The 22,137-nt window shown below is 40.7% G+C and overlaps 1 protein-coding gene across 1 annotated transcript; it reads right to left on the reverse strand.

Moving 5' to 3' along the window:
- Positions 1-350: 350 nt before the first annotated feature.
- On the reverse strand, positions 351-17,998 carry OPN5 (opsin 5; the record flags this gene model as incomplete). Its single annotated transcript, XM_082277294.1, has 6 exons — positions 351-414; positions 1,003-1,238; positions 3,403-3,737; positions 6,133-6,303; positions 11,601-11,720; positions 17,860-17,998. 6 exons carry the CDS (start codon positions 17,996-17,998, stop codon positions 351-353), a joined length of 1,065 nt encoding a protein of 354 aa, XP_082133420.1.
- Between the last annotated feature and the right edge of the window lie 4,139 nt (positions 17,999-22,137).

A 22,137-nucleotide genomic window follows, 5' to 3' on the forward strand; every position in this document is an offset into this window, starting at 1 on the left:
CTGGCCTTTATGAACACTTTCCTTCCCCTGAGGGGAAATATCATCCAAACTATCATTTCTGTTAGTGCTAAGAAGAGCAAAAAAAAAAAGGGCATTTTAAAGCATCTGAAATGAAGGAAAATTTTAAATAAAACCGAATTTTCTCTGTTTCTCCTTCCTCTGAGTACTTAAAATATTTGCCCAACTCTAACACACTATTTTGGTCAGGATGGAAAGAACTGTACATTGTACATAGGAATAGTGAGTAAAATAAACCTGTCACCATGTTTTAATTCATTTACAGAACGAGGAACTTGAGCCAGTAGTGTTGTTTTCATCATGTTTTCATTTGCTGTGTGTGAGATGAGCCCTCATGCTTCCAGCTGGGTTTCGTTCATCACTGCCGAGTCCGTGTGTGCAGATATGGTGTATGTCCTGTGGGGAGGAGAGGGTACAATGGTCATTTTCTTCACACCAAGTTGGGAATTAAGGTCCTACTTCTGGGAAGTGATTCCTCCAGATCATTTTGTTCACTGCACAGCCCCAGGGAAACCAGCTTGCATTCAGCATGAGGGACTAGGTGAAACCTCCTTCTGTGATCCTGTGGCTGAAATAGTATCAGCAGGTTAATTATGGAAGGAATTAACACAATTCTCTTCCATTTGCTTCACTTGCAATAGAGGTCATCAACACCTTCTGGAGGAAACTCATATGATCACATGGAAGAAAAGGGTGAGGAAGACAGGATTGATCCAAAACTCACTAAAACCAATTAGACTTTTTTCCAAACAATATCAATGGAGTTGGGGCTGGATCTAAAACCAAGAACTGTCTCCTTGCTTCTCTTTATACACCTTGAGTCACTTTACAAATTCCCATGGCAAGAAAAATCCCAAACCAAAATGGTCACTGTCAAACCCAAGAAATAAGATCCAATGAGCTGTGATCCTTGGTAGACCTTAGTCTGGTACTTTTTGAACATCATGTTCTCAAAGATATCCTACTCCCCAAAGAAGAAATTACCTTGACTTCTTCAAAGAGCTCTTGGCATTCAGCCCTCCTGACCGGCAGCAGGAAAACTTGCAATCAATGACCTGGTAAATGATGGGGTTGTACATGGCTGCTGACTTTGCGAGCAGTGTTGGTATCACTGAGAACTGGATGGGGACTGAATCTGGCTGTCCAAAGGCTGACCAGACCGAGACTACGGCGTAAGGGATCCAGGCAATGAGGAACCCTGCACAGATCAACATTGCCACCTTGTGAGAGCAGAAAAGAGACAGCGAGGTTAATTCAGAAGAGTCAAACACTGGCAGAGCAGCACTGAGCTGGGAAGAATGAAAGGGAATTGCATTCCACTGAATGGAAAAGAAAAATGATAACTTGCTTCTTCATATAAATATACAATATGAACAAAATCTGCCTCCTTATCTTGTGCCTGGGCTTCTTTCACCTGACACAGCGCAGTTAATGAGTCTGCTTTAAAAATGCAGCAAAGTCTGGCTAAATATGAGAAAACTAAATGAGATTTCAGAAAATAATAATAGCTTGATATTGAATTCAAATTATTTAAGGAGGCGGTTTCTTTCGAAACACAGAATCTCTTTTTTAGGAAAATACACAGATAATAGCAGAGCTCCGAAGGTTTTTGAAAAAAATCCTTTGAAAATTGGGACTTCAACTGAGAGTGAGAATGCTAGTAAAACATCTAGATTTGTTTCTCCTAACCCATATCATGGATTTGCACTCCATTAGAATATGTAGATACTTTAAAAAGCAAATTCATGTTAAATATTTCAGTTCTGATAAATGAGTTCTGGGTAAATTAGTAAGTGACTTGCTTATAATATGAGGAAACATAACCATAAGAAAGTTTAGTAAAAATGCCAAAGAAAAACTGCTTGGGGCCAAAATTTGTGATTAACATACTTTACCTGAACCAGCCTGTCTGCACTCAGTCACAGCCTGATATCACTTCAAATGATACCATGTCATAATACATCCTGAAAAACATCTGCCTTTATACTGCTGCCATTGACAGATAATTGCTGCATCCAGACTGGTAGGAGCACATGTGCACTCATTTGGAATAAGGCAGTTAGCAGGATTTTATTACAAAAACAAACAAACAAAAAAAATCCAGAAAGCACAAGGAGTTTGGACATTGCATAATCTTTCCTGTAGCCTGTTCTTTTTGTTGTCTGTCACTGAAGGAACAGTGCAGGTGAGCCAAGGACCTCAAACACAGACTGTTTGTTATAAATTGTACTGTGGAGTCAAACAGGTTAAAAGGGAGACTAATTTTCCATATTTATATTTATCCCAACATTACATTCTCCAGTGTAGATCCAAGACAGGAGGGAAAATTACTGGTGTTGCAACTCAGATCACATTGAAGTTTTACATGATCCTCCCAATATGCAAAAAAAAAAAAAAAAAAAAAAAATCTGCAGCCTCAAATCAAAAGTTTCCATTGCTCTTCAAAGGAAATTTGCTAAATAACCACCAAAAAAAAGTAACAATTTGAAACATCCCTTTGAAAGGCAAGTGCAGTTGCACCAGCTGTACTGGCAGCACTGGCTGTACAGGTACATAGCTGAGATTTTCAGATATGTTTAGACATAATGACCCTTATTGCTCTATGTTGTATAACTTTCAGTTCAACTCCCAAAAATTGTAATAAAATTTGATCAGTCAAGCAAAACTTGCTGCTTGTCTCACTCTTGGCATGGCTTGCAGAGGTTGGTGAATCTTTTACAGATAAGGAATCTGGTTTTGTTCAATACAAGCCTTTATTTTGAGAGGTTTCCTGGCACAATAACCAGTATCAAGGATCATGGCTGTCACCATTGCCAAACAGAAAATAGATTCAATCAGAAAACAGGATATGGTCTGAAAAGGAAAATTAATTTTAGCACTTCAGCATTTTTATTAGCAGTTCATGGCTGAGCCTAACTGATAAATTATTTGCATAAAAACAATTGCAGTGTCACAGGACCAGTTTTGGTTTATATCTTCATTAACAGAGGAATGAAAACTGTCTGAAAGCTCTATTTCCCTGCTACAATAATCTGCTCTTTATCTGTTTTCTGTTATAATTCCTGTGAACATCAAACTCCTTAAATTAGTCTTTACAACTGTTTCTGAAAGCAAAAGGTTTTTTTACGGTGGGGAGTAGGGCCACAGGGAGATGATATGACTTGTAAGGTCACAGGGGAACACTGTGTCAGAGCTTTAGAGTGAGTCATGATCTCAGGAACTCAAGTGCCCTAATCACAGAATTATGTTTCCACTCCTGTTTTTCCCCATCTTGTCAGTAACAGAGGAGAAGGCTACAAAAGCACCTTCAAAGCATCACATTATTGTCTCCAAATGTGCTCATATGACCCAACAGAGCAAAATGAGGAAAATGTTCCTACCTACCTTGGTCAGCTTCATCTCAAGTATGTGGCTGTTCTGAATCCTGGTATCGTAGTGAGCGACTTCTTTGGTGGATGATTTGACTTTTAAAATTATTTTGACATAGGAAAACACAATCACTGCAGTTGGGAACAGGAGGCAGAAGAAAAGGATGCTCAGAACAAAAGCCTGTCCAGCCACCGAAGCCTGCGCCAGCCACCAGTCCAGAGTGCAGGAGGTCCCAAAGGGCTCGGGGGCGTAGCTCCCCACCCCAGCAAAAGGCACAGTAGCCCAGAACGTAGCATAGGCCCAGATTATTGCCAGGCAGATAAATGCATGATGTCTCTTAAGCCAGGTACCTGGAAGAAAATTCAGGAGTTACAAGTTCATGTCCAGATGAATTTGGCACAATGGAATACATCGTGTCACGTGGAAGTGTCCAAGGCCAGGCTGGATGTGGCTGTGAGCAATCTGGTCAAGTGGAAGCTGTTCCTGTGGGGACTTTGGAACTGGATGGTCTTGGAGGTTCCTTCCAGCCCAAACCATTCTATGATTCTTTTAAATATGAGTTTGCTTGAGCGTTTGACAACAATTCTGTCATGTTCATCTTGGCTTTTTCCAGGTATCCACAGTGACCCTGCACTCATGTTGAGCCTCATGAAGACAAAGACACAGTCATGTGGAAGGCTGCACCTGTCCTTATTTCAGATCTTTGCTTGAAGTTGTGATGAGTTACAACTGAGAAGAGTCCAGACTAAAGCAATCCAAACAACCAGCTCAGCAACAGTTGTTAGAATCTTGTCCAGTAATTTCAATTCTTTAATGTAACTTAGTTTTTTTCCTGTTCTTTCTCTCCTGTATTACCTGACTGAAGTTCAAACTCTGTGACTGAGAAATAAGGCTTTACAAAGGAAATAAGATAGCTAGGATTTAATTTTACTTTGTCATTTTTTTCCAGTACAGAAAATCAACATGTGTGTCCTGTCAGAAATATCTGTAATAGGTGTTTTCATGTGTCCTTGCTCTTTTTTTGTTAATTAAATGCCAATAGAATTCCTGAAGATCAGAATATTGTTTCTCTGCTCATCTTGCATACAGCTCTAATTCATCTAGAAAAAGTTTCAGTTCGCAGGGTTTTCCTCATCATCTGTGTTCAACATGTAGGACTCAGATAGGACTAACAAATTTAAATCTTTGGTTTTGCAGAAACTTAGAATAGAGTGTTATAACATCTCCTTCCATCTAGGAAGCTCCAACTTGTTTGCAGTCTCTGACTCACAGGGGAGTTTTCACTCACTTCACACTAACATTAAGGAGCTCTCTTCAGGGTTTCAGAGTGACTTAAAACAAAACCAAAGCAAAGAAACACCTGTAACTCGGATGTGTCCAGTGTCCCTTCCCAGCTGATTTTACATGTCCAGATCATTGGAAGGGAAACAAACTTTGCCTGACAAATGATGTATTCATGTATGATGGCTGAGAGACAGAAAGGTGGTTCATTATGTTCAGGGGTGGAAAAACAAAGCAACAATAAGTATTAAAAGAGAAACGTTTTTGAACCACCTAGACTGAGCATGATAAATCTTTGTTTATTGTTTATTTTGTATGGACCACCATGATCAGAGCCCTTTGGAATAATGGTTTTGAAGCATTTTCTCTCCCATGGACTAAGATGTCATGTTAAACACCACAGCTGGTGGCATGAATGCAGCCAGCTATGAAATATTCACTTCAGCTCACCAAGTCTGTGAAAAATTGTCTATGACTTGGATTACCACTGAATTATTTTGAGAAGATTTCTACAGAAAGAACTGAAATCCTGCTTAATACTATTGGTGTATCTAAAACTCAGCTAAGGAGAACTCCCCTGTACTCCCATTTAGGGAAAAAGTCACGGACACACCAGGATCTATGATCTATAGCACATCTTAGCACAGTAACACAGCTTTTACCTGCTTGCACAGACTGGCTTACTTACACTTCCTAGCTGCACACAGTCCTCACAACTTAACATGATCGATATTATATGTCATCACAAAGAAATCTCTTGGGTGCCTCAAGTCACATGGGCAAAGTGTTTCTTACTTGTAAAGTCACCTTGAGCATCCTCTGTATTTGGATGGGGAATTTAGTCCCTTACAATGCAAGAAGAACATCCTTTTTAAACGGTGACAATATCCTTTAACTGGAAAGAATGAAGCATATAATACATCATATTCCAGAGGTACAAGATATTGATGGATATGGTGGTAACACCTTACACTGCTAAATTAATTTCATCCTCTCAGGTTCCATTTCCATACTTGGGAGACAGTTTCACATTATGACTTATTGCCCTTCCAAATCTCTTAGGTGTTTTAAATAGGTTGCCACACACCTCAGAGGAATTTAGGCATCTAATAAGGAATATTTCTATGTGTTGGTCTATAAGACCCTGCAATATGTGCAGTACTTTCCTCTGCTAGTGCTAATAGGCCTTGATAGAAATAAAGTGATTTATCTATGAGGGGTTACAAAAACTCATGGCTTAAAGCAGGCAGCAGAGGGTGTTATGTCCAGAAAAATAAATTTAACTGGAATTTCTTGGATCATGCAATCATGTTTCTCTCATCTTTGTGCTCCCCTCTATTTTTAAGAAAAGCATTCTGAAGAGCTTAATTATGATTTCAGTGTAGTAAACTATTGCACTTAATATAGCTTCTCTGCAATCACAGATAATACAATTACCTATATATAGACATATATTTGGCTTACCATAGGACAAGTGGCAGATCTTCAGGTACCTGTCCAGGCTGACAGCTGTCATAGTGATAAGGCTCCCACAGCCAAAGAAGAAACCAGCCCATCCATACCAGCGGCAGCCTAGCCATCCAAACATCCAGCGGTGGCAAAAGAAGGAGATGATGCTGAAGGGTTTACCTACAACTTCAAAAGGAGAAGAGAATGTCAGCCCACTGGAAAAATCCATCATTGAGAAAATCTTCTTTTATCAGAAAGGCAAACTCCCTCCTTTGCACAAAACTAACACCAATAAAAGTGCTCTGCAATGTGGAGAAAGGGCTTCAGGCACAGTAGATATGATGACTTTAAGCTGAAGGAGAGTAAATTTAGATGGGATATTAGGAAGAAAATCCTTACTGTGAGGGTGGTGAGGCCCTGTCATGAGTTGCCCAGAGAAGCTGTGGATGTTCCATTTCTGGAAGTGTTCGAGGCCAGGTGGGATGAGGCTTGGAGCAACCTGGTCAACTGGAAGGTGTCCCTGCCCATGGCAGGGGGTTGGAACAAGATGGTCTGGATGATCTCTTCCAACCCAAAGCATTCTGTGATTCTATGACTTGTGTACCCTCCATGCACAGGACTGACCCTAAGACAGCTGTAGCTGGATCCTATGGCACCAGTGATGTGGTAGGATGAGCTGAGCCTGCAGGAGGGCTGGAAATAGGTGCTTTACTATAGACCACAGGAACCAGTGGCAAACCAAAACTCTGGACCCAGTCAGGGGCAGGCTCTTCCCAAACTGAAAGCTTCAGAGTATGTGTTAAGTCCACATGCAAACACATCAGTACAGAAACAGGATGGATGACAGCAAGTCTGAGCTTGAAACAAGCACAGATCTACTTAGTCTACATCCCTATAGCAAACTGAGTGTCTTCAAGCACAAGATGAAGAAATTTGCCTTCAAAAATGACTTTTGCAAACCTGTCAAGGCCCTGCAGTAGGACACATAGCAAGGTAAAGTGATAGGTGGGAAGGACAGATACGGTCACATCATGGACTCGAGCTGCAGAAGCAGTTTCAGCTCCTCTCCATGCCACATATTTCTTTGGTGCCTCTTAGCAAGTCACCTGCACACAGATATCAAAACATTCTAAGCTTCCCCAAAAAGATGGGAAATGCATAACTATTTTTGAGGCTCCCTGTTAGTGGCACTTTAGCTCACTCCTCCACATGTAAAAGTGAGTGCTGCATTATGGAAGAAGTGAAGTTCGGTCAAATGTTGTTCTGTTCTCACCTTAAAGCAGATTTACATTATTCATATTCTTTGTAAGTATTGTGACAAAGAGAAATTTTGAAAATTGTAATTTTCTAGTTGGAAATCTCCGCTTTCTCCTAATTATTACCTTTTTCTTGGTCTTAATTTAGGCAAAGAAAAAAAAATCAACTTTAGTGGAACAGAAAAGTCAAAAATTTATAATCTAGGGACATATGTTTTCCAAACACTTCTGTTTTACTTACCAGCCTGACCTTAAATTCTCCCAGCCTGAACATTCTAACTGCAACATTCAAGCAACATTAAATATTGAACTCCATGTTCCTGTGACTGTATTCCTTCCTGCACAGGAGCCAGAGCTGTCACGATCTGCTAATACAAGCGGGGGTTGTGATGGTTCATTTATAGATCTCAGAGTGCAAAAGGACACAAGGGATTTCAGTTTTAATCAAAACAGTGCACCTTTATTAAGTGCCCACAACACAGTAATGCAATAGAGGAGAGAAAGAGAGAGAGAGAAGAAAAACAAAGTAGAGAGGGAGAAAAAGGGGGGCAATAGCTACCAACAGATGAGACAAAGTCCTCGTGGTCTTCTGCCAATAGATTCATCTTCTTTCCATGGGGAGATCTTGAGCTCAGTTATTTCAGAAAGTCCCTTTATAGTCCTTTTCAGAAGCAAGGGGCAACTGGCCAAGAGGTGGGGAAATCTACAGCCATTGTTATGGGGCCCATTGCTTTGGGAAAACAGGCACAGGACAGGCTGGACAGGACAGGTTGTACAGGACAGACGTACATGACAGATGTACAGGACAGACGTACAGGACAGGTGTACAGGACAGGTTGTACAGGACAGGTTGTACAGGACAGGTGTACAGGACAGGTTGTACAGGACAGGTGTACAGGACAGGTCATTCCTTTTCACTTCAGCGCAGTCCTTCCTGCCTGGGCAGCAAGAACGGCGCAGTCCATTGTGACCTGCACTAATTTTCCTCAGGAATGCGTACCAGTTCCCAGCGGGCACACCTGCAGGCAACACTTGGCAGACATCCCACCTCAGCCAGGCCAGGACTCCTGTGCTCAGTCTCTGTCCTCGGCAATGATCGTGAGGCAGATGAGGGATCTTTGGACCATCTCTTACAAGAGCACCTCATGGATTTGAAAACATCTCAGCTGCTCTGGGCTGGATTCCCTGGCTGAACTACAGTGTCAATAATGTCATAGAAGCTCAGTGAATTGGTTTATGAAGAGAGCAAAAATGATCTTGCAAACTGTATTCCCCACAAGGTAAGCTATTCATAAAAGCCAAGACAAAAATCTCTATTTTGTTGAAGTGATCTGTAGGAAAATATTCTTGATTTTTCCTAAAATCATTGCATTTTACATTGAACTGATGCAAAACCATGCATTCTCTTTTCATTCTTAACAGAAAATTAAAGCATTTCTACCAAAACCGAATCTTGCAGAAAGTTACCTTTGGTCCACCTTCTATGCCAAAAGCATCAGGATTGAAAACCCTTCAAAATGAGATGTGTTTTTAAAAAAGGTGTATTTGAATTACTTTCCTTCAGCCTAAACCTGTAAGGAAAGCTCTGCCTGTGCTTTTCTCTGATGTGCTTTTCTCCAAGCTGAATAAATGCATTTTTAATTTTTCAAGCAAAAGCTGACCTCAGTGATTAAAGTTTCAAGAAAAACATTCAATATGGCTAAGTCTAGGATTTGTGCTAACACTCAGCAACTTTAGTCATATAAATGACTGCCAGCTTTAAAGTCCAACACTTTTGTTGGCACAAAATCAAATTTCAGCCCCAGGACTCGGAGCAGCCCAGAGCACAGTGTCAGTGCGAAATGAGCCTGATGCAGCTTTGAACAAGGGGCTGGTGCCATCCTGTGGAAATCTGCAGGAAGCAGAACTCTGTTCTTATAAAAGTTGTTAAGACAAGTGTGTGAAATATGAAGATTTGAGATAAAAAAATCCTATCTTCAATTCATTCAGCACACAGAATGCGTCACATTTCCCAACTTAGCACCTTCCATTAATAAAATAAAATTAGAGAAGGCAGAAAAACCATGCATGGCTCTGCCAATCACTATTTTTAATTCCAAAATTTAAACACACAGGTGTAGTGATTTCCCAGGGAAGAAAGCAAGGTGACCAAGTGATGAGTTGGTAACAGGACCCTAACAGAGAAGTCAGCAGCCCTCACACTAAGATGGGTCCATGGTTAGGACATAGAGTTTTTTTGGTTAGAAGATACCTGTTAAAATTCATCAAGTCATAAAATCACTGAATATTTTGGATTAGAAGAGATCTTAAAGCTCATCTCATTCCACCACCTGCCATGGGCAGGGACACCTTCCACTAGACCAGGTTGCTCCAAGCCCCATCCAATCTGGCCTTGTACACTTCCAGGGATGGGGCAGCCACAGCTTCTCTGGGCAACATTCAAAATATAAAACTGGGGAAATTCTCCTGAAACACTCCCTCTCATTGGGGTGACTGACATAGGAGTCAAACAGGAGCCTTATAAGACAGATTCTTAAAACACAAAGAAAATGGGAATATCACAGGAGAGGAATAAGCTAGTCTGGGGTTTTTTCCTTAACTTCTAGTGTTGTGAGATGGAAATAGTGTCTCCATGGCAGAAATGCCAAAGAAAACATTGGAATTTCTCTACGTGGTAGCAGTGATATTTATACCAACATCTTTCTTCTACTGAATTAGTATTTCCTTCAGAAGTCCAAGTTTACTGACCACAACCACTGAAATGTGTAGGGATGAGCATCTCCGTGATCTTGTGCTGTGAGAGCTCAAACAAGCATCAGTCTGGGGAGGCTGGGAACCATCACTTTATATTGTTCAGTGATAGTCTGGGCATTTGGATGAGAGCAAAAGCATCTGGCAGAGACAAGGTTAGGCGTGGTATTGTATTTCCCACTGATTCATTTGTTAAATGCCTTTCACATTGTTACCTCCCCACTTTCCCCTGCCCCTAGTCCTGGCCACTCCCTCGGGTTCTCCCTATTGGTTCCTGTACCCCAACTCCACCCATGGACCTCCCCTGTGATCTGACAAAACCCCCCTGCACCCGGATCACGAGGTCTCTCTGCCCCTGGGAACCGCCTGAGCAGCGTGGATCATTAAAGGTCCTCAGAAGCCCTCAGGGAGGGATCCTCCTCGCCTCCTTCGCCATCACTGTGTTGTAAAGCTGATAGCTGGATGGAGCAAAACCGTGGAGCCATCCAAAAAAGGGCTGCGGGAGGACAGAATGTCTGCCCCGCCCCAAGCAGCCCTGCTGAGCTCCCAGGGAAAGCTGCAGCTTGCTAAACCAAACCTAGCACTGCAACAGTTAGGAAAAGGGTGCACTGGAGCTGAGGGCAGGGGTCCCAGCACATACAGCACATAGGGGACAGATGACTCTGCAAGCATGGGAACAGAATTCCATTTATATGGCACTGGGGAGATCCCAGAGCCAGCTGGATTCTGATACCCACTGGATTGTCTGCCATCCAAAATATCCTTTTTTAAAGGACATCCAGCCCTTTCCCTGTATTTCCCTGTGAGCAGCTGAATCAGTCTCATGTCAAGAGCCAAAACAACCATCTCTGCAACTCCGCATAAACCTCTCCAAAGCTCCCTCCTCCCATGCCAGGACATCCAGACTGTGGGGTTGAAATAAAAATCCTCCCAGTTGGCTGTTATTGCTCATACTCTACAGATTGACACAAATGCTTATTTTTTCTGATCCAGAGACAAAGGAGGACAGTCACTAGAGAGAAGACTATTAGCTTTGATGGGCCGATGGCCACTGGCATTTTCCAATTATTTGGCTAAACTTGTATTTTTGAGGCACTTGGGTCCTTTCTATTTCACCCTGCAGCAAGAAAACATAATTTTCTGCACCTGTAATACCAAGATATTTTGTGGTTATTGTGCCAGATGCACATGGAAGCTGCCTTTGGAGACCTGCCCAGTGCTGTGGTGAACAGGAGCTCTGACTGTTTGATAAAATCAACCCTAATTTTTCCTCTGTACTGTTCATTTCTTCCCATCAAGTTGTTCAGGAATGTTGTTTTCCATCCTCCCATGTTATTTACATGCAAATAATAGAGCAGAAATATCAGTAGCAAAAGGCATGTGGTGCTCCCATGACTTCCAGAGGAATGTCTCTTGCTGCTGCCAGGCAGAACGGTGAGACAGTAGAAGCGAGGGAAAATAAAAACATGAAATTACCTGAAATGCCCAGATCACACACTGCTAAATTAACAGTCATTATCTCAGCAGGTCTCAGCTTCTTTTTTCGCTTTGAGCACATAAAAATAACATACCCATTTCCCAGAGTTGAAAGGATCCCTGTAATAATGGAAAACAAAACAACATTCAAATTAGAATCCTCCTCAAAAACAGCAATATCCCGTCTTCCTTGTGAAATTCCCTGATGTTTTCAGCCTGAACCTGTGGTCCTAAGGCTGGGCATTTTACTCTGAAATGTGATCTCCTCAGTGTCATTGTGCAGCTCATAGAGACCTCGACTGCAGACACGTCCCTCCCACAGCAAATGCTGTTTCCCCCTCTGCAGTAGGGCATTGCCTTCACCAGCTGAGCCTGCACAGCCATCGATGGAATGCTCACCATAGAAACCCCAGAATCCCTCTGCTCTGACCAACCCAGCTTTCACTTAAACAATTACACAGCCACAGGAATGAAATTCAGCTCTCTGTAATCACAGGGACCACAATCTGACCAACCTTAACTTTATTAAGTAAATAATCAGATGTTTAGGGATACATTTCTAATATAATTTAAATTAAGATATTAATATCAAAGCTTAAATCTTGCATTAAAACCAATTTCTATCATAAGAAGAAAAATTGTAAAATAGATCTGATTAATCTGATTTTAACTTCCAGGTGAAATTCAATGCATGAGCAGGGATCATTCTCATATTGGCTGACATCATTTTTTCCATATCACCACCCAAGGACCTGCAGGTCCACTGCAAGTGGTTCATCTGCCATGTAATTAATCACACTGGTACAAAAAACTGTAGAGTTTCCAGTCCCCTTTAAGAAAATGTGTCTTCACTAATTCATGTTTGAAAGAGTTTAAGGTGAGAGTGAGAGCTTTGCTGTGGAAACACAGGACAGCACACAATATCCCTCTCATGGAGCAAGAGTCACACCTGAAGGTGAAAAACCCAGCAGGACCACGATCCATTGAGCCTCACACCAGATCAGGGGAGACATGTGAGACGTGAGAAGGAGGGAAAGGCAGAAGAAAAAAGTGAAGAGCGAAGAGTGCCTGTGCTGCCATTGCCTCACCAAAGGGACCTACAACAGCAATGAGGGAAATGTTGGAGAGAAGTTCAGCCCTGGAAAGGGGGAGGAAAGGCATTTTCCATAAGTATTTTAGGTTTGACACCTTTGTTTCTCACTACCTAAATGAGTAATTAAATGTTAAGCTTTGGGGTTGGAACCACGTGATGAGAGTTGGAACAAGATGATCTTTAAGGTCCATCCAACCCAAATTATTCTGTAATTCCATGATTCTGAATTTATTCCCCTCAAGGAGCCTGCTTGCCCACTGCAGTAACTGGGAATGGATCTTCCTGTCTTTATCCTCACCCTGTCTTCATCTCCACAGCTTTTTCTCTGCCTGTTTCCTCCCTGTCCCACTATGAGGGCTCTCCTGGGTGCTTGGCTACCAGCTGAGGCCAGCTTGTCACACTCCTACAAAAAAAGTCATAAACAACCCAACTTGCCTTGGTTGATGAGGCATCAAAGTTACCCTTTGTGCTGTCTTGTATTCAGGGCTCTGCTGGGGCAAACTCTGTTTCCAGAAGACCCCAGCAGCCCCCCAGCCTCTCAGCAGTGCTGCCTTCTCCAAATATTGTACCTTTGAATACCATGTCATTTTCATCTGAGTCTTCTGGCAGGCCAGACCTCAGGAATTGAAGCTCAGTAATTAAATGTGTATTCATTTATTTCCTGATTAATTTGGTAATTCAGTAATAAATAATCCAGTATTTAAATGGGCATTTTATTATTTACTCTGGTTTATCAAAGGAATGATCCCCTTGCAAAGGTACCTTGTCCTCACAAAACCAAGAAACCCAACCTGGGAACATCCATGATGCAGAGAAGGAAATGATTCCCAGAGACTAAAACCAAACTATTTATCAAGAAATATGAGTGACTGTAGAACCAAAGGTTTGCCAAACTCAGGAGAAAAATACTTTGATTTTGAATTTTTCAGTATTAAATGTGACACTTATTGGAAACTCTTTTTATTTTTATATTGACAGCATTGATTTCTATATTGTTTTAAAAAATAAACCAACGGACAGAAGCAGGCTTATTATTGATCTTAGGTTTTCTCATCAAATTTGATTTACCCTTGGTGAATTAAATTTTAAGAACAACCTACTTGTATGGCTTTGCAAACTTAAATCTGAATTATAAGCAGATAGAGGCATTTATATTAATAATTTTCTTCCTTGCAGCTGAGTGAATGAATCTCAATGCTGTGAGCATTATTCATATATTTTAGTCCTTTTCTCTCTTAATGCCATTTTTCTCTCCAGTGATATTTAGGATAACTAGAGTGCCAGCATCCAGTTTGAAACACTTTTTGAAAGCATTTGACATTTTCCTGAATCTTTTTCAACTTACTGGCAGTCTAGAGAGACATCTCTATCAGCCAAGCAGCTCTGAAGTTGCCAAGTTCCTCTGAAGCCGCTGCTCATTATTAGTATCAATGTTTCAGAGAGCTCCAGCACACTGACCTCCTAATCCCATACCTGGAAAGGGTCTACTGATAATTTGTGTTGCCTTTTGTCTATGCCTGCATCTAACAGTTGCTTATTTGAATTTTTTTTAACTCCTTGGTGATCAAAAATTTATAATCTCCTTAGATGAGGCATCTAATGCTCCATTTCTCCTGCTGTTAAATGACTCCCAGAAGTCAGCTGAAGCCCTTGCTGGAAAAGGATCCCAGCTCTGGTAGGATGGAAACAGGGGAAAAAGACTCTTCAGATATAAAATAAAGGCTCTTTGCCAGGAGAACTGTCCATGGCATCATGGCACTGTTACACATATACAAAAAAAGAGCCAAGGATGTGATAACTAAAAAAGTGACACCTGCAGAGAGAGAGCCAGGCTGAGACACAACCTGCAGTGAGAGGGGAAACTGAAGAAATAAGCTTTACTTGTCCAACTTGACAGCAGCACTAAACCATCAGAGAAAATGAAATTTTTAAAAAAAAAGATAGTTCAGGATTTTGTTTTCAATTAAGCTGTTTCATAACAGGCTGGGGAAGTGTGCAGCAACAGTTTGTAAATCAATAGTGACTTGCCAAGGGGGTTCAGAGGAGCTGACAGCCAGCGGGTCCCTGCTCAGGAGTTTGTCACCCTACATGGCTGTACAGTGAATCAATCAAGGCAGTGATGAAAAAGCTGGTGGGGGAAGTGACAAAGACAAAAGAACTGGATTCTTATAACCATGAGCATAGTCTGATTTTTTTTTTTTTCCTAGACAATTAAAAAGGTACACATGGAAATGAATTATTCAGGACAAAAGATCATGCGCTCATGGAGAATTTATCACAGAGTAGTCAAGACTCCTGATTTTTTTCAAAGACAAAAAAAATATTTTTCTCTTTCAAACTGCAATACTTCAGCTGTACAACCAGTCTGACCCAAAAGCTCTGCTGAGTTTCCTGATAAGATCCATTCTTGTTCACTCACTCTTAAATCTTCTTCTTTTTGAAAGAAATTTTAAACTCACTGCACCTTACACAGCTCAAGTGCAAAAAGATGCACAAAAGCAGTCCTGGCTTCATACCTCCTGCTTCCCTCTCCCTGCTGTCCCTCCCTGTCCACAGAGTCCATCCTCAGGAGGGGCCAGAATTTCTTGAAAGGGATCTGCAAATGAGTAGGGAAAGTTCAGTGGAAAAATGTGACAGGTTTAGTCTGAATCACAAGTTATAATGAAACAACACAGACACGGAACCATAAAATCATTAAGGTTGGAAAAGACCTCCAAGATGATCAAGTCCAACCTTTGACTGAACATCACCGTGCCTGCCAAACCATATCATGAAGCACCACCTCCACTCATTTTCTGAGCACTTCCAGGGCTGATGATTCCACCATTCCTGGGCAGCCCATTCCAAAGCTGAACCATTCTTCCAGTGAAGAAATTTTTACTAATATCCTTATTCTATGGATCCAAGTCCAAGGAAGATGCAAATGCATCATTAATATGAATAAATGAAGACCATAAGTGGCTCTAATGAAAGCTGCTAGTGGAGTTTGTGATGCCCACAAGGCAAAGTAATTAACCAAGTAAAATGCAACGCAGAACAAACACTTTACAACTAAAGTAAGAGAGCTAAAGGTAGGATATGATGTGTACAGCTGTGTACCGGTACAGCACAGCTGTGGCCTGAACTACCCTGGCTCAGGACACTGGATACAATGAGTTCACAAGTCCAATATCAAAACGATTATGAGACCTTTTAAAATTATACTTTCGGTTTCCTCACACTTCTCCCAAGAGTCTGTTCCTTTACGGTTGGCTTTTGGCTTTTCACTGGAAATTTTTGATTCCTGTTCCTTGCCTTAATTTGATTATGTCTGTGTTTTTCAAGATGTTTCACACCTGACATGGATAATTTTTGGAACAGGATAAACCTACATTAAATACAGTGAATATAACAAGGCAGCACAGTGTATATTCGTAAGAATCATCCATCAGACATATTTCCTGGGATTAAAGCTAAATTTACTTAACCAAGTGAAAAAAGACCAGAAGTGGGGGTTGTTTTGGGCAGTTCAGTGAAGACCTCTGTCTACAGAGCAACAGAAAAAAAAATACATATGTGAGAAGTGAGGATATCTACAAAACAGTATATGAATACCAAGAACAGCACTGAGATACAGCTTCGCCTGTCACTTCTCCTGCTCTGAATTATTTTTTCAATAAAGACATAAGCAGAAGAGAAATGAGAAATAAGCAGAAACATAAATAGAAGGGAAATAATAATAGAAAACTCCTTTACCTGTGGAAAAGAGTACATTACTTAGATCAGTCAGTGGAAAGGCAGTAAAAGAGAGTAGAAGGGAGGGATCTAAAGCAGTGAATGAGAAACACAAAAGCAGGACTAACTGACAGATCTTTGTGCAGAACTGGTTGAACAAGACAATGAATCAAAACTGCAATAAATGTCAAAAAGTCACTGTGCGCTCTGTATCCAGCCTTGTCTTTTGATACCTGGAATCTAGGTTTTGTAGAACAGTCCTATGTCCTTAGCTTTATTGACAAAACAGCTGTTGAGCTGTGAGAACCTGCATGAACTAAGACCATAAAGCATAAAGGAACTTAAAATATATAAAGAAGAATGGAATGGAATGGAATGGAATGGAATGGAATGGAATGGAATAGAATAGAATAGAATAGAATAGAATAGAATAGAATAGAATAGAATATCCTGAGTTGAAAAGGACCCACAAGGACCATCGAAGTCCAGCTCCTGGCCCTGCAGAGCACAATCCCAAGAATCAATCCCACCATGTGCCTGAGAGTTTTGCCCAAACACTTCTTGAGTTCTGTCAGGCTTGGTGCTATGACCACGGCCCTGGGGAGTTCCAGTGCCCAGCCCCTCTCTGGGTGAAGAACCTTTTCCTGATATCCAAACTAAACCTCTCCCGACACAACTTCAGGCTGTTCCTTCAGGTGTTGAGGCAAATACGGACACAAAAAGATATAACTCTGCCCTCCTCCATAAAGCAAAGAAGGCAAATTGTCAAGAAGAAGGACCAGTTTATCCCTAGAAGAAATAGAGACCAGCATTTTCCTGCTGAATGGTAACTCCTTGGCATGTGAAAACTTTAAAGATAAATCAGTCCCAGCTATCATGGGTGTGCACTAACCAACAGATAATTGTATTTATTCTGCATGCAAGGTCACTTGGAACCTGGTAATGGGCTCAAACACAAAAGGATAGGGAGGGTGCTAGGCAGAAAATATTGCTCAGTATAACATGTAACAGAGGACAGATGACGCCAGGAGCTGAGCAAGGGTCACATGAGCACATCTGAGGGTGTTCACTGCTGCATAGGCACATTAAAGAGGCTTTGAAAGCAGGCCATAAAACCCACATGGCATAGTGAGGAAAACCCTATTCTGCCCAGGGAAAATTAAACTGCAGGGTAGCAACCTCCCAGTTATTAAAAAAAAAAAATATTATTTCTTCACTTTTTTCTGGAATGTCTGCTGTTATTTGGCTACCTGCAGCAGCACTATCTGTTGACATTAACTGTTGAGACCATATTTCTAACACATTCTCTCCCCTCCCTCCTAGATTTTTCTTTCTAATATGAAAAACTATGTAATTACACGTCTAATGAACAGCGATTTCTGCCTCCTTTCTGAGAGCTGCAAGGATGCAGTGGCACGGTCATATTTCAAAGACCAGTTATAAAATCATTACCAATTATTGTCAAATAAAAGCCAGCTATGATATCAGCTTCTCTAGAAAGCTTTGATGCAAAGGGGTCTTCCTTTTGGAGATAGTGTGGGATGTATTCTTCCTGGGAGGAATTGTTATGATCTGATGCCATCCCACTCATGTCCAGTTAAGCACCTGAAAAACAAAAGAACAGAGTTTACAATAGATCACATCAGCTGTTACAAAATGTGCAGATATTTTCGCTCATACACAGGATGCATCTTCCCTTCTTTAGTTCTGCTCTGACACTTCCCAGGGCATTTCAGGATATAACTCAAAATTGCATAAAGCATCCTGCCGTGATTTACTTTATGACTGACTTTATCCAAGAACATCATTATTCACATGGCACCACAATATGAAAAACACATCAAGCTATTGGGCAGTGTCCAGAGGAGGCCACGAGGATGGTGAAGGGTCTGGAGGGGAAGATTTGTGAGGAGAAGCTGAGGGCACTTTGTCTGTTCAGCCTGGAGGAGACTGAGGGGAGACCTCAGTGGGGGCTTCAACGTCCTCATGAAGGGAAGAGGAGGGGCAGGGGCTGATTTCTTCACTCTCATGACCAGTGACAGGACTGGGGGAAAGCTGGAGCTGAGTCTGTGCTACTTGTCTTTGTCCATACACTCACGATGACAAGAAACTGGGAATCATCAGCAAGACAGTCCCAGCAATTTCTTTGTATCCTCAGGGGCATTATGTCTGCAGATGGCAGCCCTGCAAATTACATCCATAAACTCTCCTTAGAGTTCCTTAGGTGTTGTGTTCCAATGCAAATAACTTCTCATGGCCATGGTTATAAACTATAATTGCTGCTGGAATCATGAAGCAGCAGGAGTATTAAATAATGGACTCATCTAGGAAGGCTTGTTGGGGTTTCGTTCCATTTTCTTTTGTGTGGAAATGGGTTATTGAGGTTAAATGTGCTAACATAAATAAAGTGAACCCTGATATGGGAAAATGGGAATCTGGCAAAAACCCATGAAAATGCTCCCTCCAGGACAACTGAAGAAGTAAAGTGAGGAACTCCTGCATAAGACAAAAATATTTCTGCCGTGTTTGAAACCACGCAGCCAGGAAATATTGAGGGCATTCAGACACCCCAATTCCTCTTGCCAGTTCAGCAGTTTCATTGGAATTTTTTCTTTTTTTAATTAAAAGAAAAAAAGGCTGATTAATTTAAAAAACAGTTTATTTAAAAAAAAAAAAAAAAAAAAAAAAATCACTGTTCCAGACAGCAGAGCAGCCATTTAAATTTGGATCAGATACTGTGGTACAACAACCTGGACAGTCTAAAAAGACCATCTTGTATAAAAGGATGGCCAAAAGCATGAATCTAGGAAATAATCAGGATCATCCTGTCCATCCTATCATGCCACAGGCCTTGATCCAGATTCCTCCTGGCCTTTAAAAGGATCCTGATGCTTTTCTATCCCCCAGCTTGCACAGTCCCACAGCTCCTCTGTGGCTGCAGGATTTGAACCACGTGGGTGGCTGAAGTGATGCAAATGGAAAAGCACATCTGGGACCTGTCAGCACAATTTGGGCTTGATACACATACCAAAATGTTTAATGGCAAGTTCCTCTTTTAAGCCACAGCAGAATCTCCCACTCAAGTCAGTATCAGGTGGCTCACAAGGACAATGTTTTGCTACTTACAAACACAAAAAAAGGAGCTCTAAATAGGAAATTTCAACTTCTATGTATGCTAAACCCATCCAGAAGTCCAGACACTGGATTTTAAATCTGCCTTGAAGCAAAGGTGCAGGTTTGCCAGAGAAATCACAGCCTTGGGACAGGAGGGAGCCCTCTCTGGTCCACATAGACATGGAAAATTTTCCTGCTTCATTTGATATAAGTTGTTTACCTGCTTGCAAATGTTAACGTTGTGACAGATTGTCCTCTCTGGTAGCTGAAGAAAAAACACTTTATCTCAGCTTTACGTAGAGAGAGCACATTATTTCTTGAAAATTTTCAACAAAACTAAAAGGAAATTAATGTCTAACTTCCAAGTAGGTATGCAAACATTCCTTATTATTTTAAATCATGTCTGGTGAATTAAGAATAAGTTCCAGATATAAGAAGATAAAAACCAACTCCACTTGATTTACACAAAAAGTGTTACAGTGAAATATAATGCAGGAGGCTAATACTTGATTATGGCCTTAAAAGAAATCCATCATCCTGAGTAGACAGGAATTAATTGTGCCCCCCAAAATGAAGTTTTATTCCAGAATCAACTTCACTTTTAGAGTTCGTAAAATGGAAAAGGAGGTAATTAACAGAGCAGAGTAATTAATACTCTCATAATTCCAAATCAAGAAAAGCCATAATCCTAATCAGCATCTAGTGTCTAAATATTGGGTAAAAAAATATGGAAAGGAATAACTTTCGTACTAGAAGGAGAAGCCTAGCAAATGTAGGGGATGTGCATTTTCACAAATGAATTATTTCAGGAACCAAGATTTGAACTGCCAACTCTGTTGATTTTATTTATACATGTGTTTTATAAGGTATCACAGTATTAAATGCTTCATAAAGGTCATAAATCTTCTGACCCACAGCTCCTAAAAGTAAATGAGTCAGCAACAGGGACTATAAAATACTATTTTAATAGAAACACCAGTGATCCATGCTAGTACCAATCCTCATAGCTTGCAAGTTCATGTGAACTCCTAAAACATTTTGGGAAGCTACAAACGGGAGGTGTACCAACCCAGGTTCAAATTATTGTGTCCTCTTACATGGGGCTTAGACAAATATGGGTACATAGTGGCAAAATCTGAAGTCTTTAAATTAGTAAGAATCTAACTTAGTAAGAAATATAAATTAGAAATTAACCTAAATTAGTAAGAAAACAATCACTGTGCTCATGTTAGCCAGCCAAAAATGAATGTACTCAATTTATGTACAACAGCCAAACTGGTATGAGGTACAGAATGCATTTTTGTAAATTTGCAGGCAAAGGAAGGAAATATTAATGCCAACCATTAAAAAGATATGAAAAAAACTAAAATAATGTTGCAGCTCAATGAAAAAAGTTATTTAGTATGGGAAACAGCAGTGTGTAGTGAGTGCCATAGGAATCCCAGAAACTGAACTATTCTCAGATGCTGCCAAAATCCTCTGTGGAAGTTACTGTGGCAGGGATGCTTTAATGTACTTGACAAGAGAGCACAAGAAATCAAACATTATTTCCAAAGTCATGGCCCACAGACAAGTGTTGCAATTATTTGTAAAGGCAGATTAATTTATCAAGGGATAAATGGCAGAGTGAAGCAAAAGATGTCCATAGCAAGAGTCAGTAGGGCTCGTTTTGAAAGATTAATACAGCTAAAGTGATAACACTATCAATTGTATTAATTAAGAAAATAATTTTCTGCTCTCTCATGATATGTTAAAAACAATAAAACTATGAATAATTTTATCAGAGTCAGTAAAAGACGAAAGCTAAAATCATTAATTAGTGCCAGTAAATATTATCTTTTTAAGAGGAAAAGAGGTAATTATCTCTTCCTTTAATTTGTCCAATGACATCATTTCTCAGTGTCTCCACAGCAAAGTCAGTCAGCTCTCAGTGTCTGCTGGGTCCCAGCTCACACTGCCAAGTATCATTTCTATCCTAAACTTTCCCTGGGTATATTTTGAGGAGCTCCTTTCATGGTCTGGGGCTGTGGAAGCACAGGCAAAGGTCCCCGTGGGCATTTCCTCATCCTGCCACACCATCCTGGCTGCTGCACTGGTGACACGGACCATGGTGACTGTCAAAACTCACAGCTATGACACACATCCTTAGCCAAGTATTTCCCAATAGTCCAACCAGACACTTTATTTAGGAACACAAATAATAACGATCAGAAAACTTATTTCAAAACAGCTACAGAGCACCATCCTTTTTCTTTTTTTTTTCTTTTTTTAATCTCTTAATGTAGTAGAAGAAATTCTCTTAAGAAAAATGGGCTTTGTTTAATCTCAGTTTAAGGCTAAATCCTGAAGATTCAAGCTGTAGACTAGAAATCTGTCTTTTGTCCTTAGTAGGCTTGTTTAACACCAGGCTGCTGGTTATTTTACAGTGGATTCACTCCCACCTGTTGAAGAGGAAACATCACTTTGAATGCACTAAATTAAAAGTTTAACATGTTCTATGTTTCAGGTGTGCACTGTGCTCCATCCCATCACATCCCACTGCCTCTTTTGTGCTAATAATGATATAAAACAGTAAATTTGGTATGCCTCATGTTTCTCCCACAAGAGAGAAACAGA

The sequence above is a fragment of the Coloeus monedula genome, assembly GCF_965178545.1.
Source record: "Coloeus monedula genome assembly, chromosome: 2".
Taxonomy (NCBI): Eukaryota; Metazoa; Chordata; class Aves; order Passeriformes; family Corvidae; genus Coloeus; species Coloeus monedula.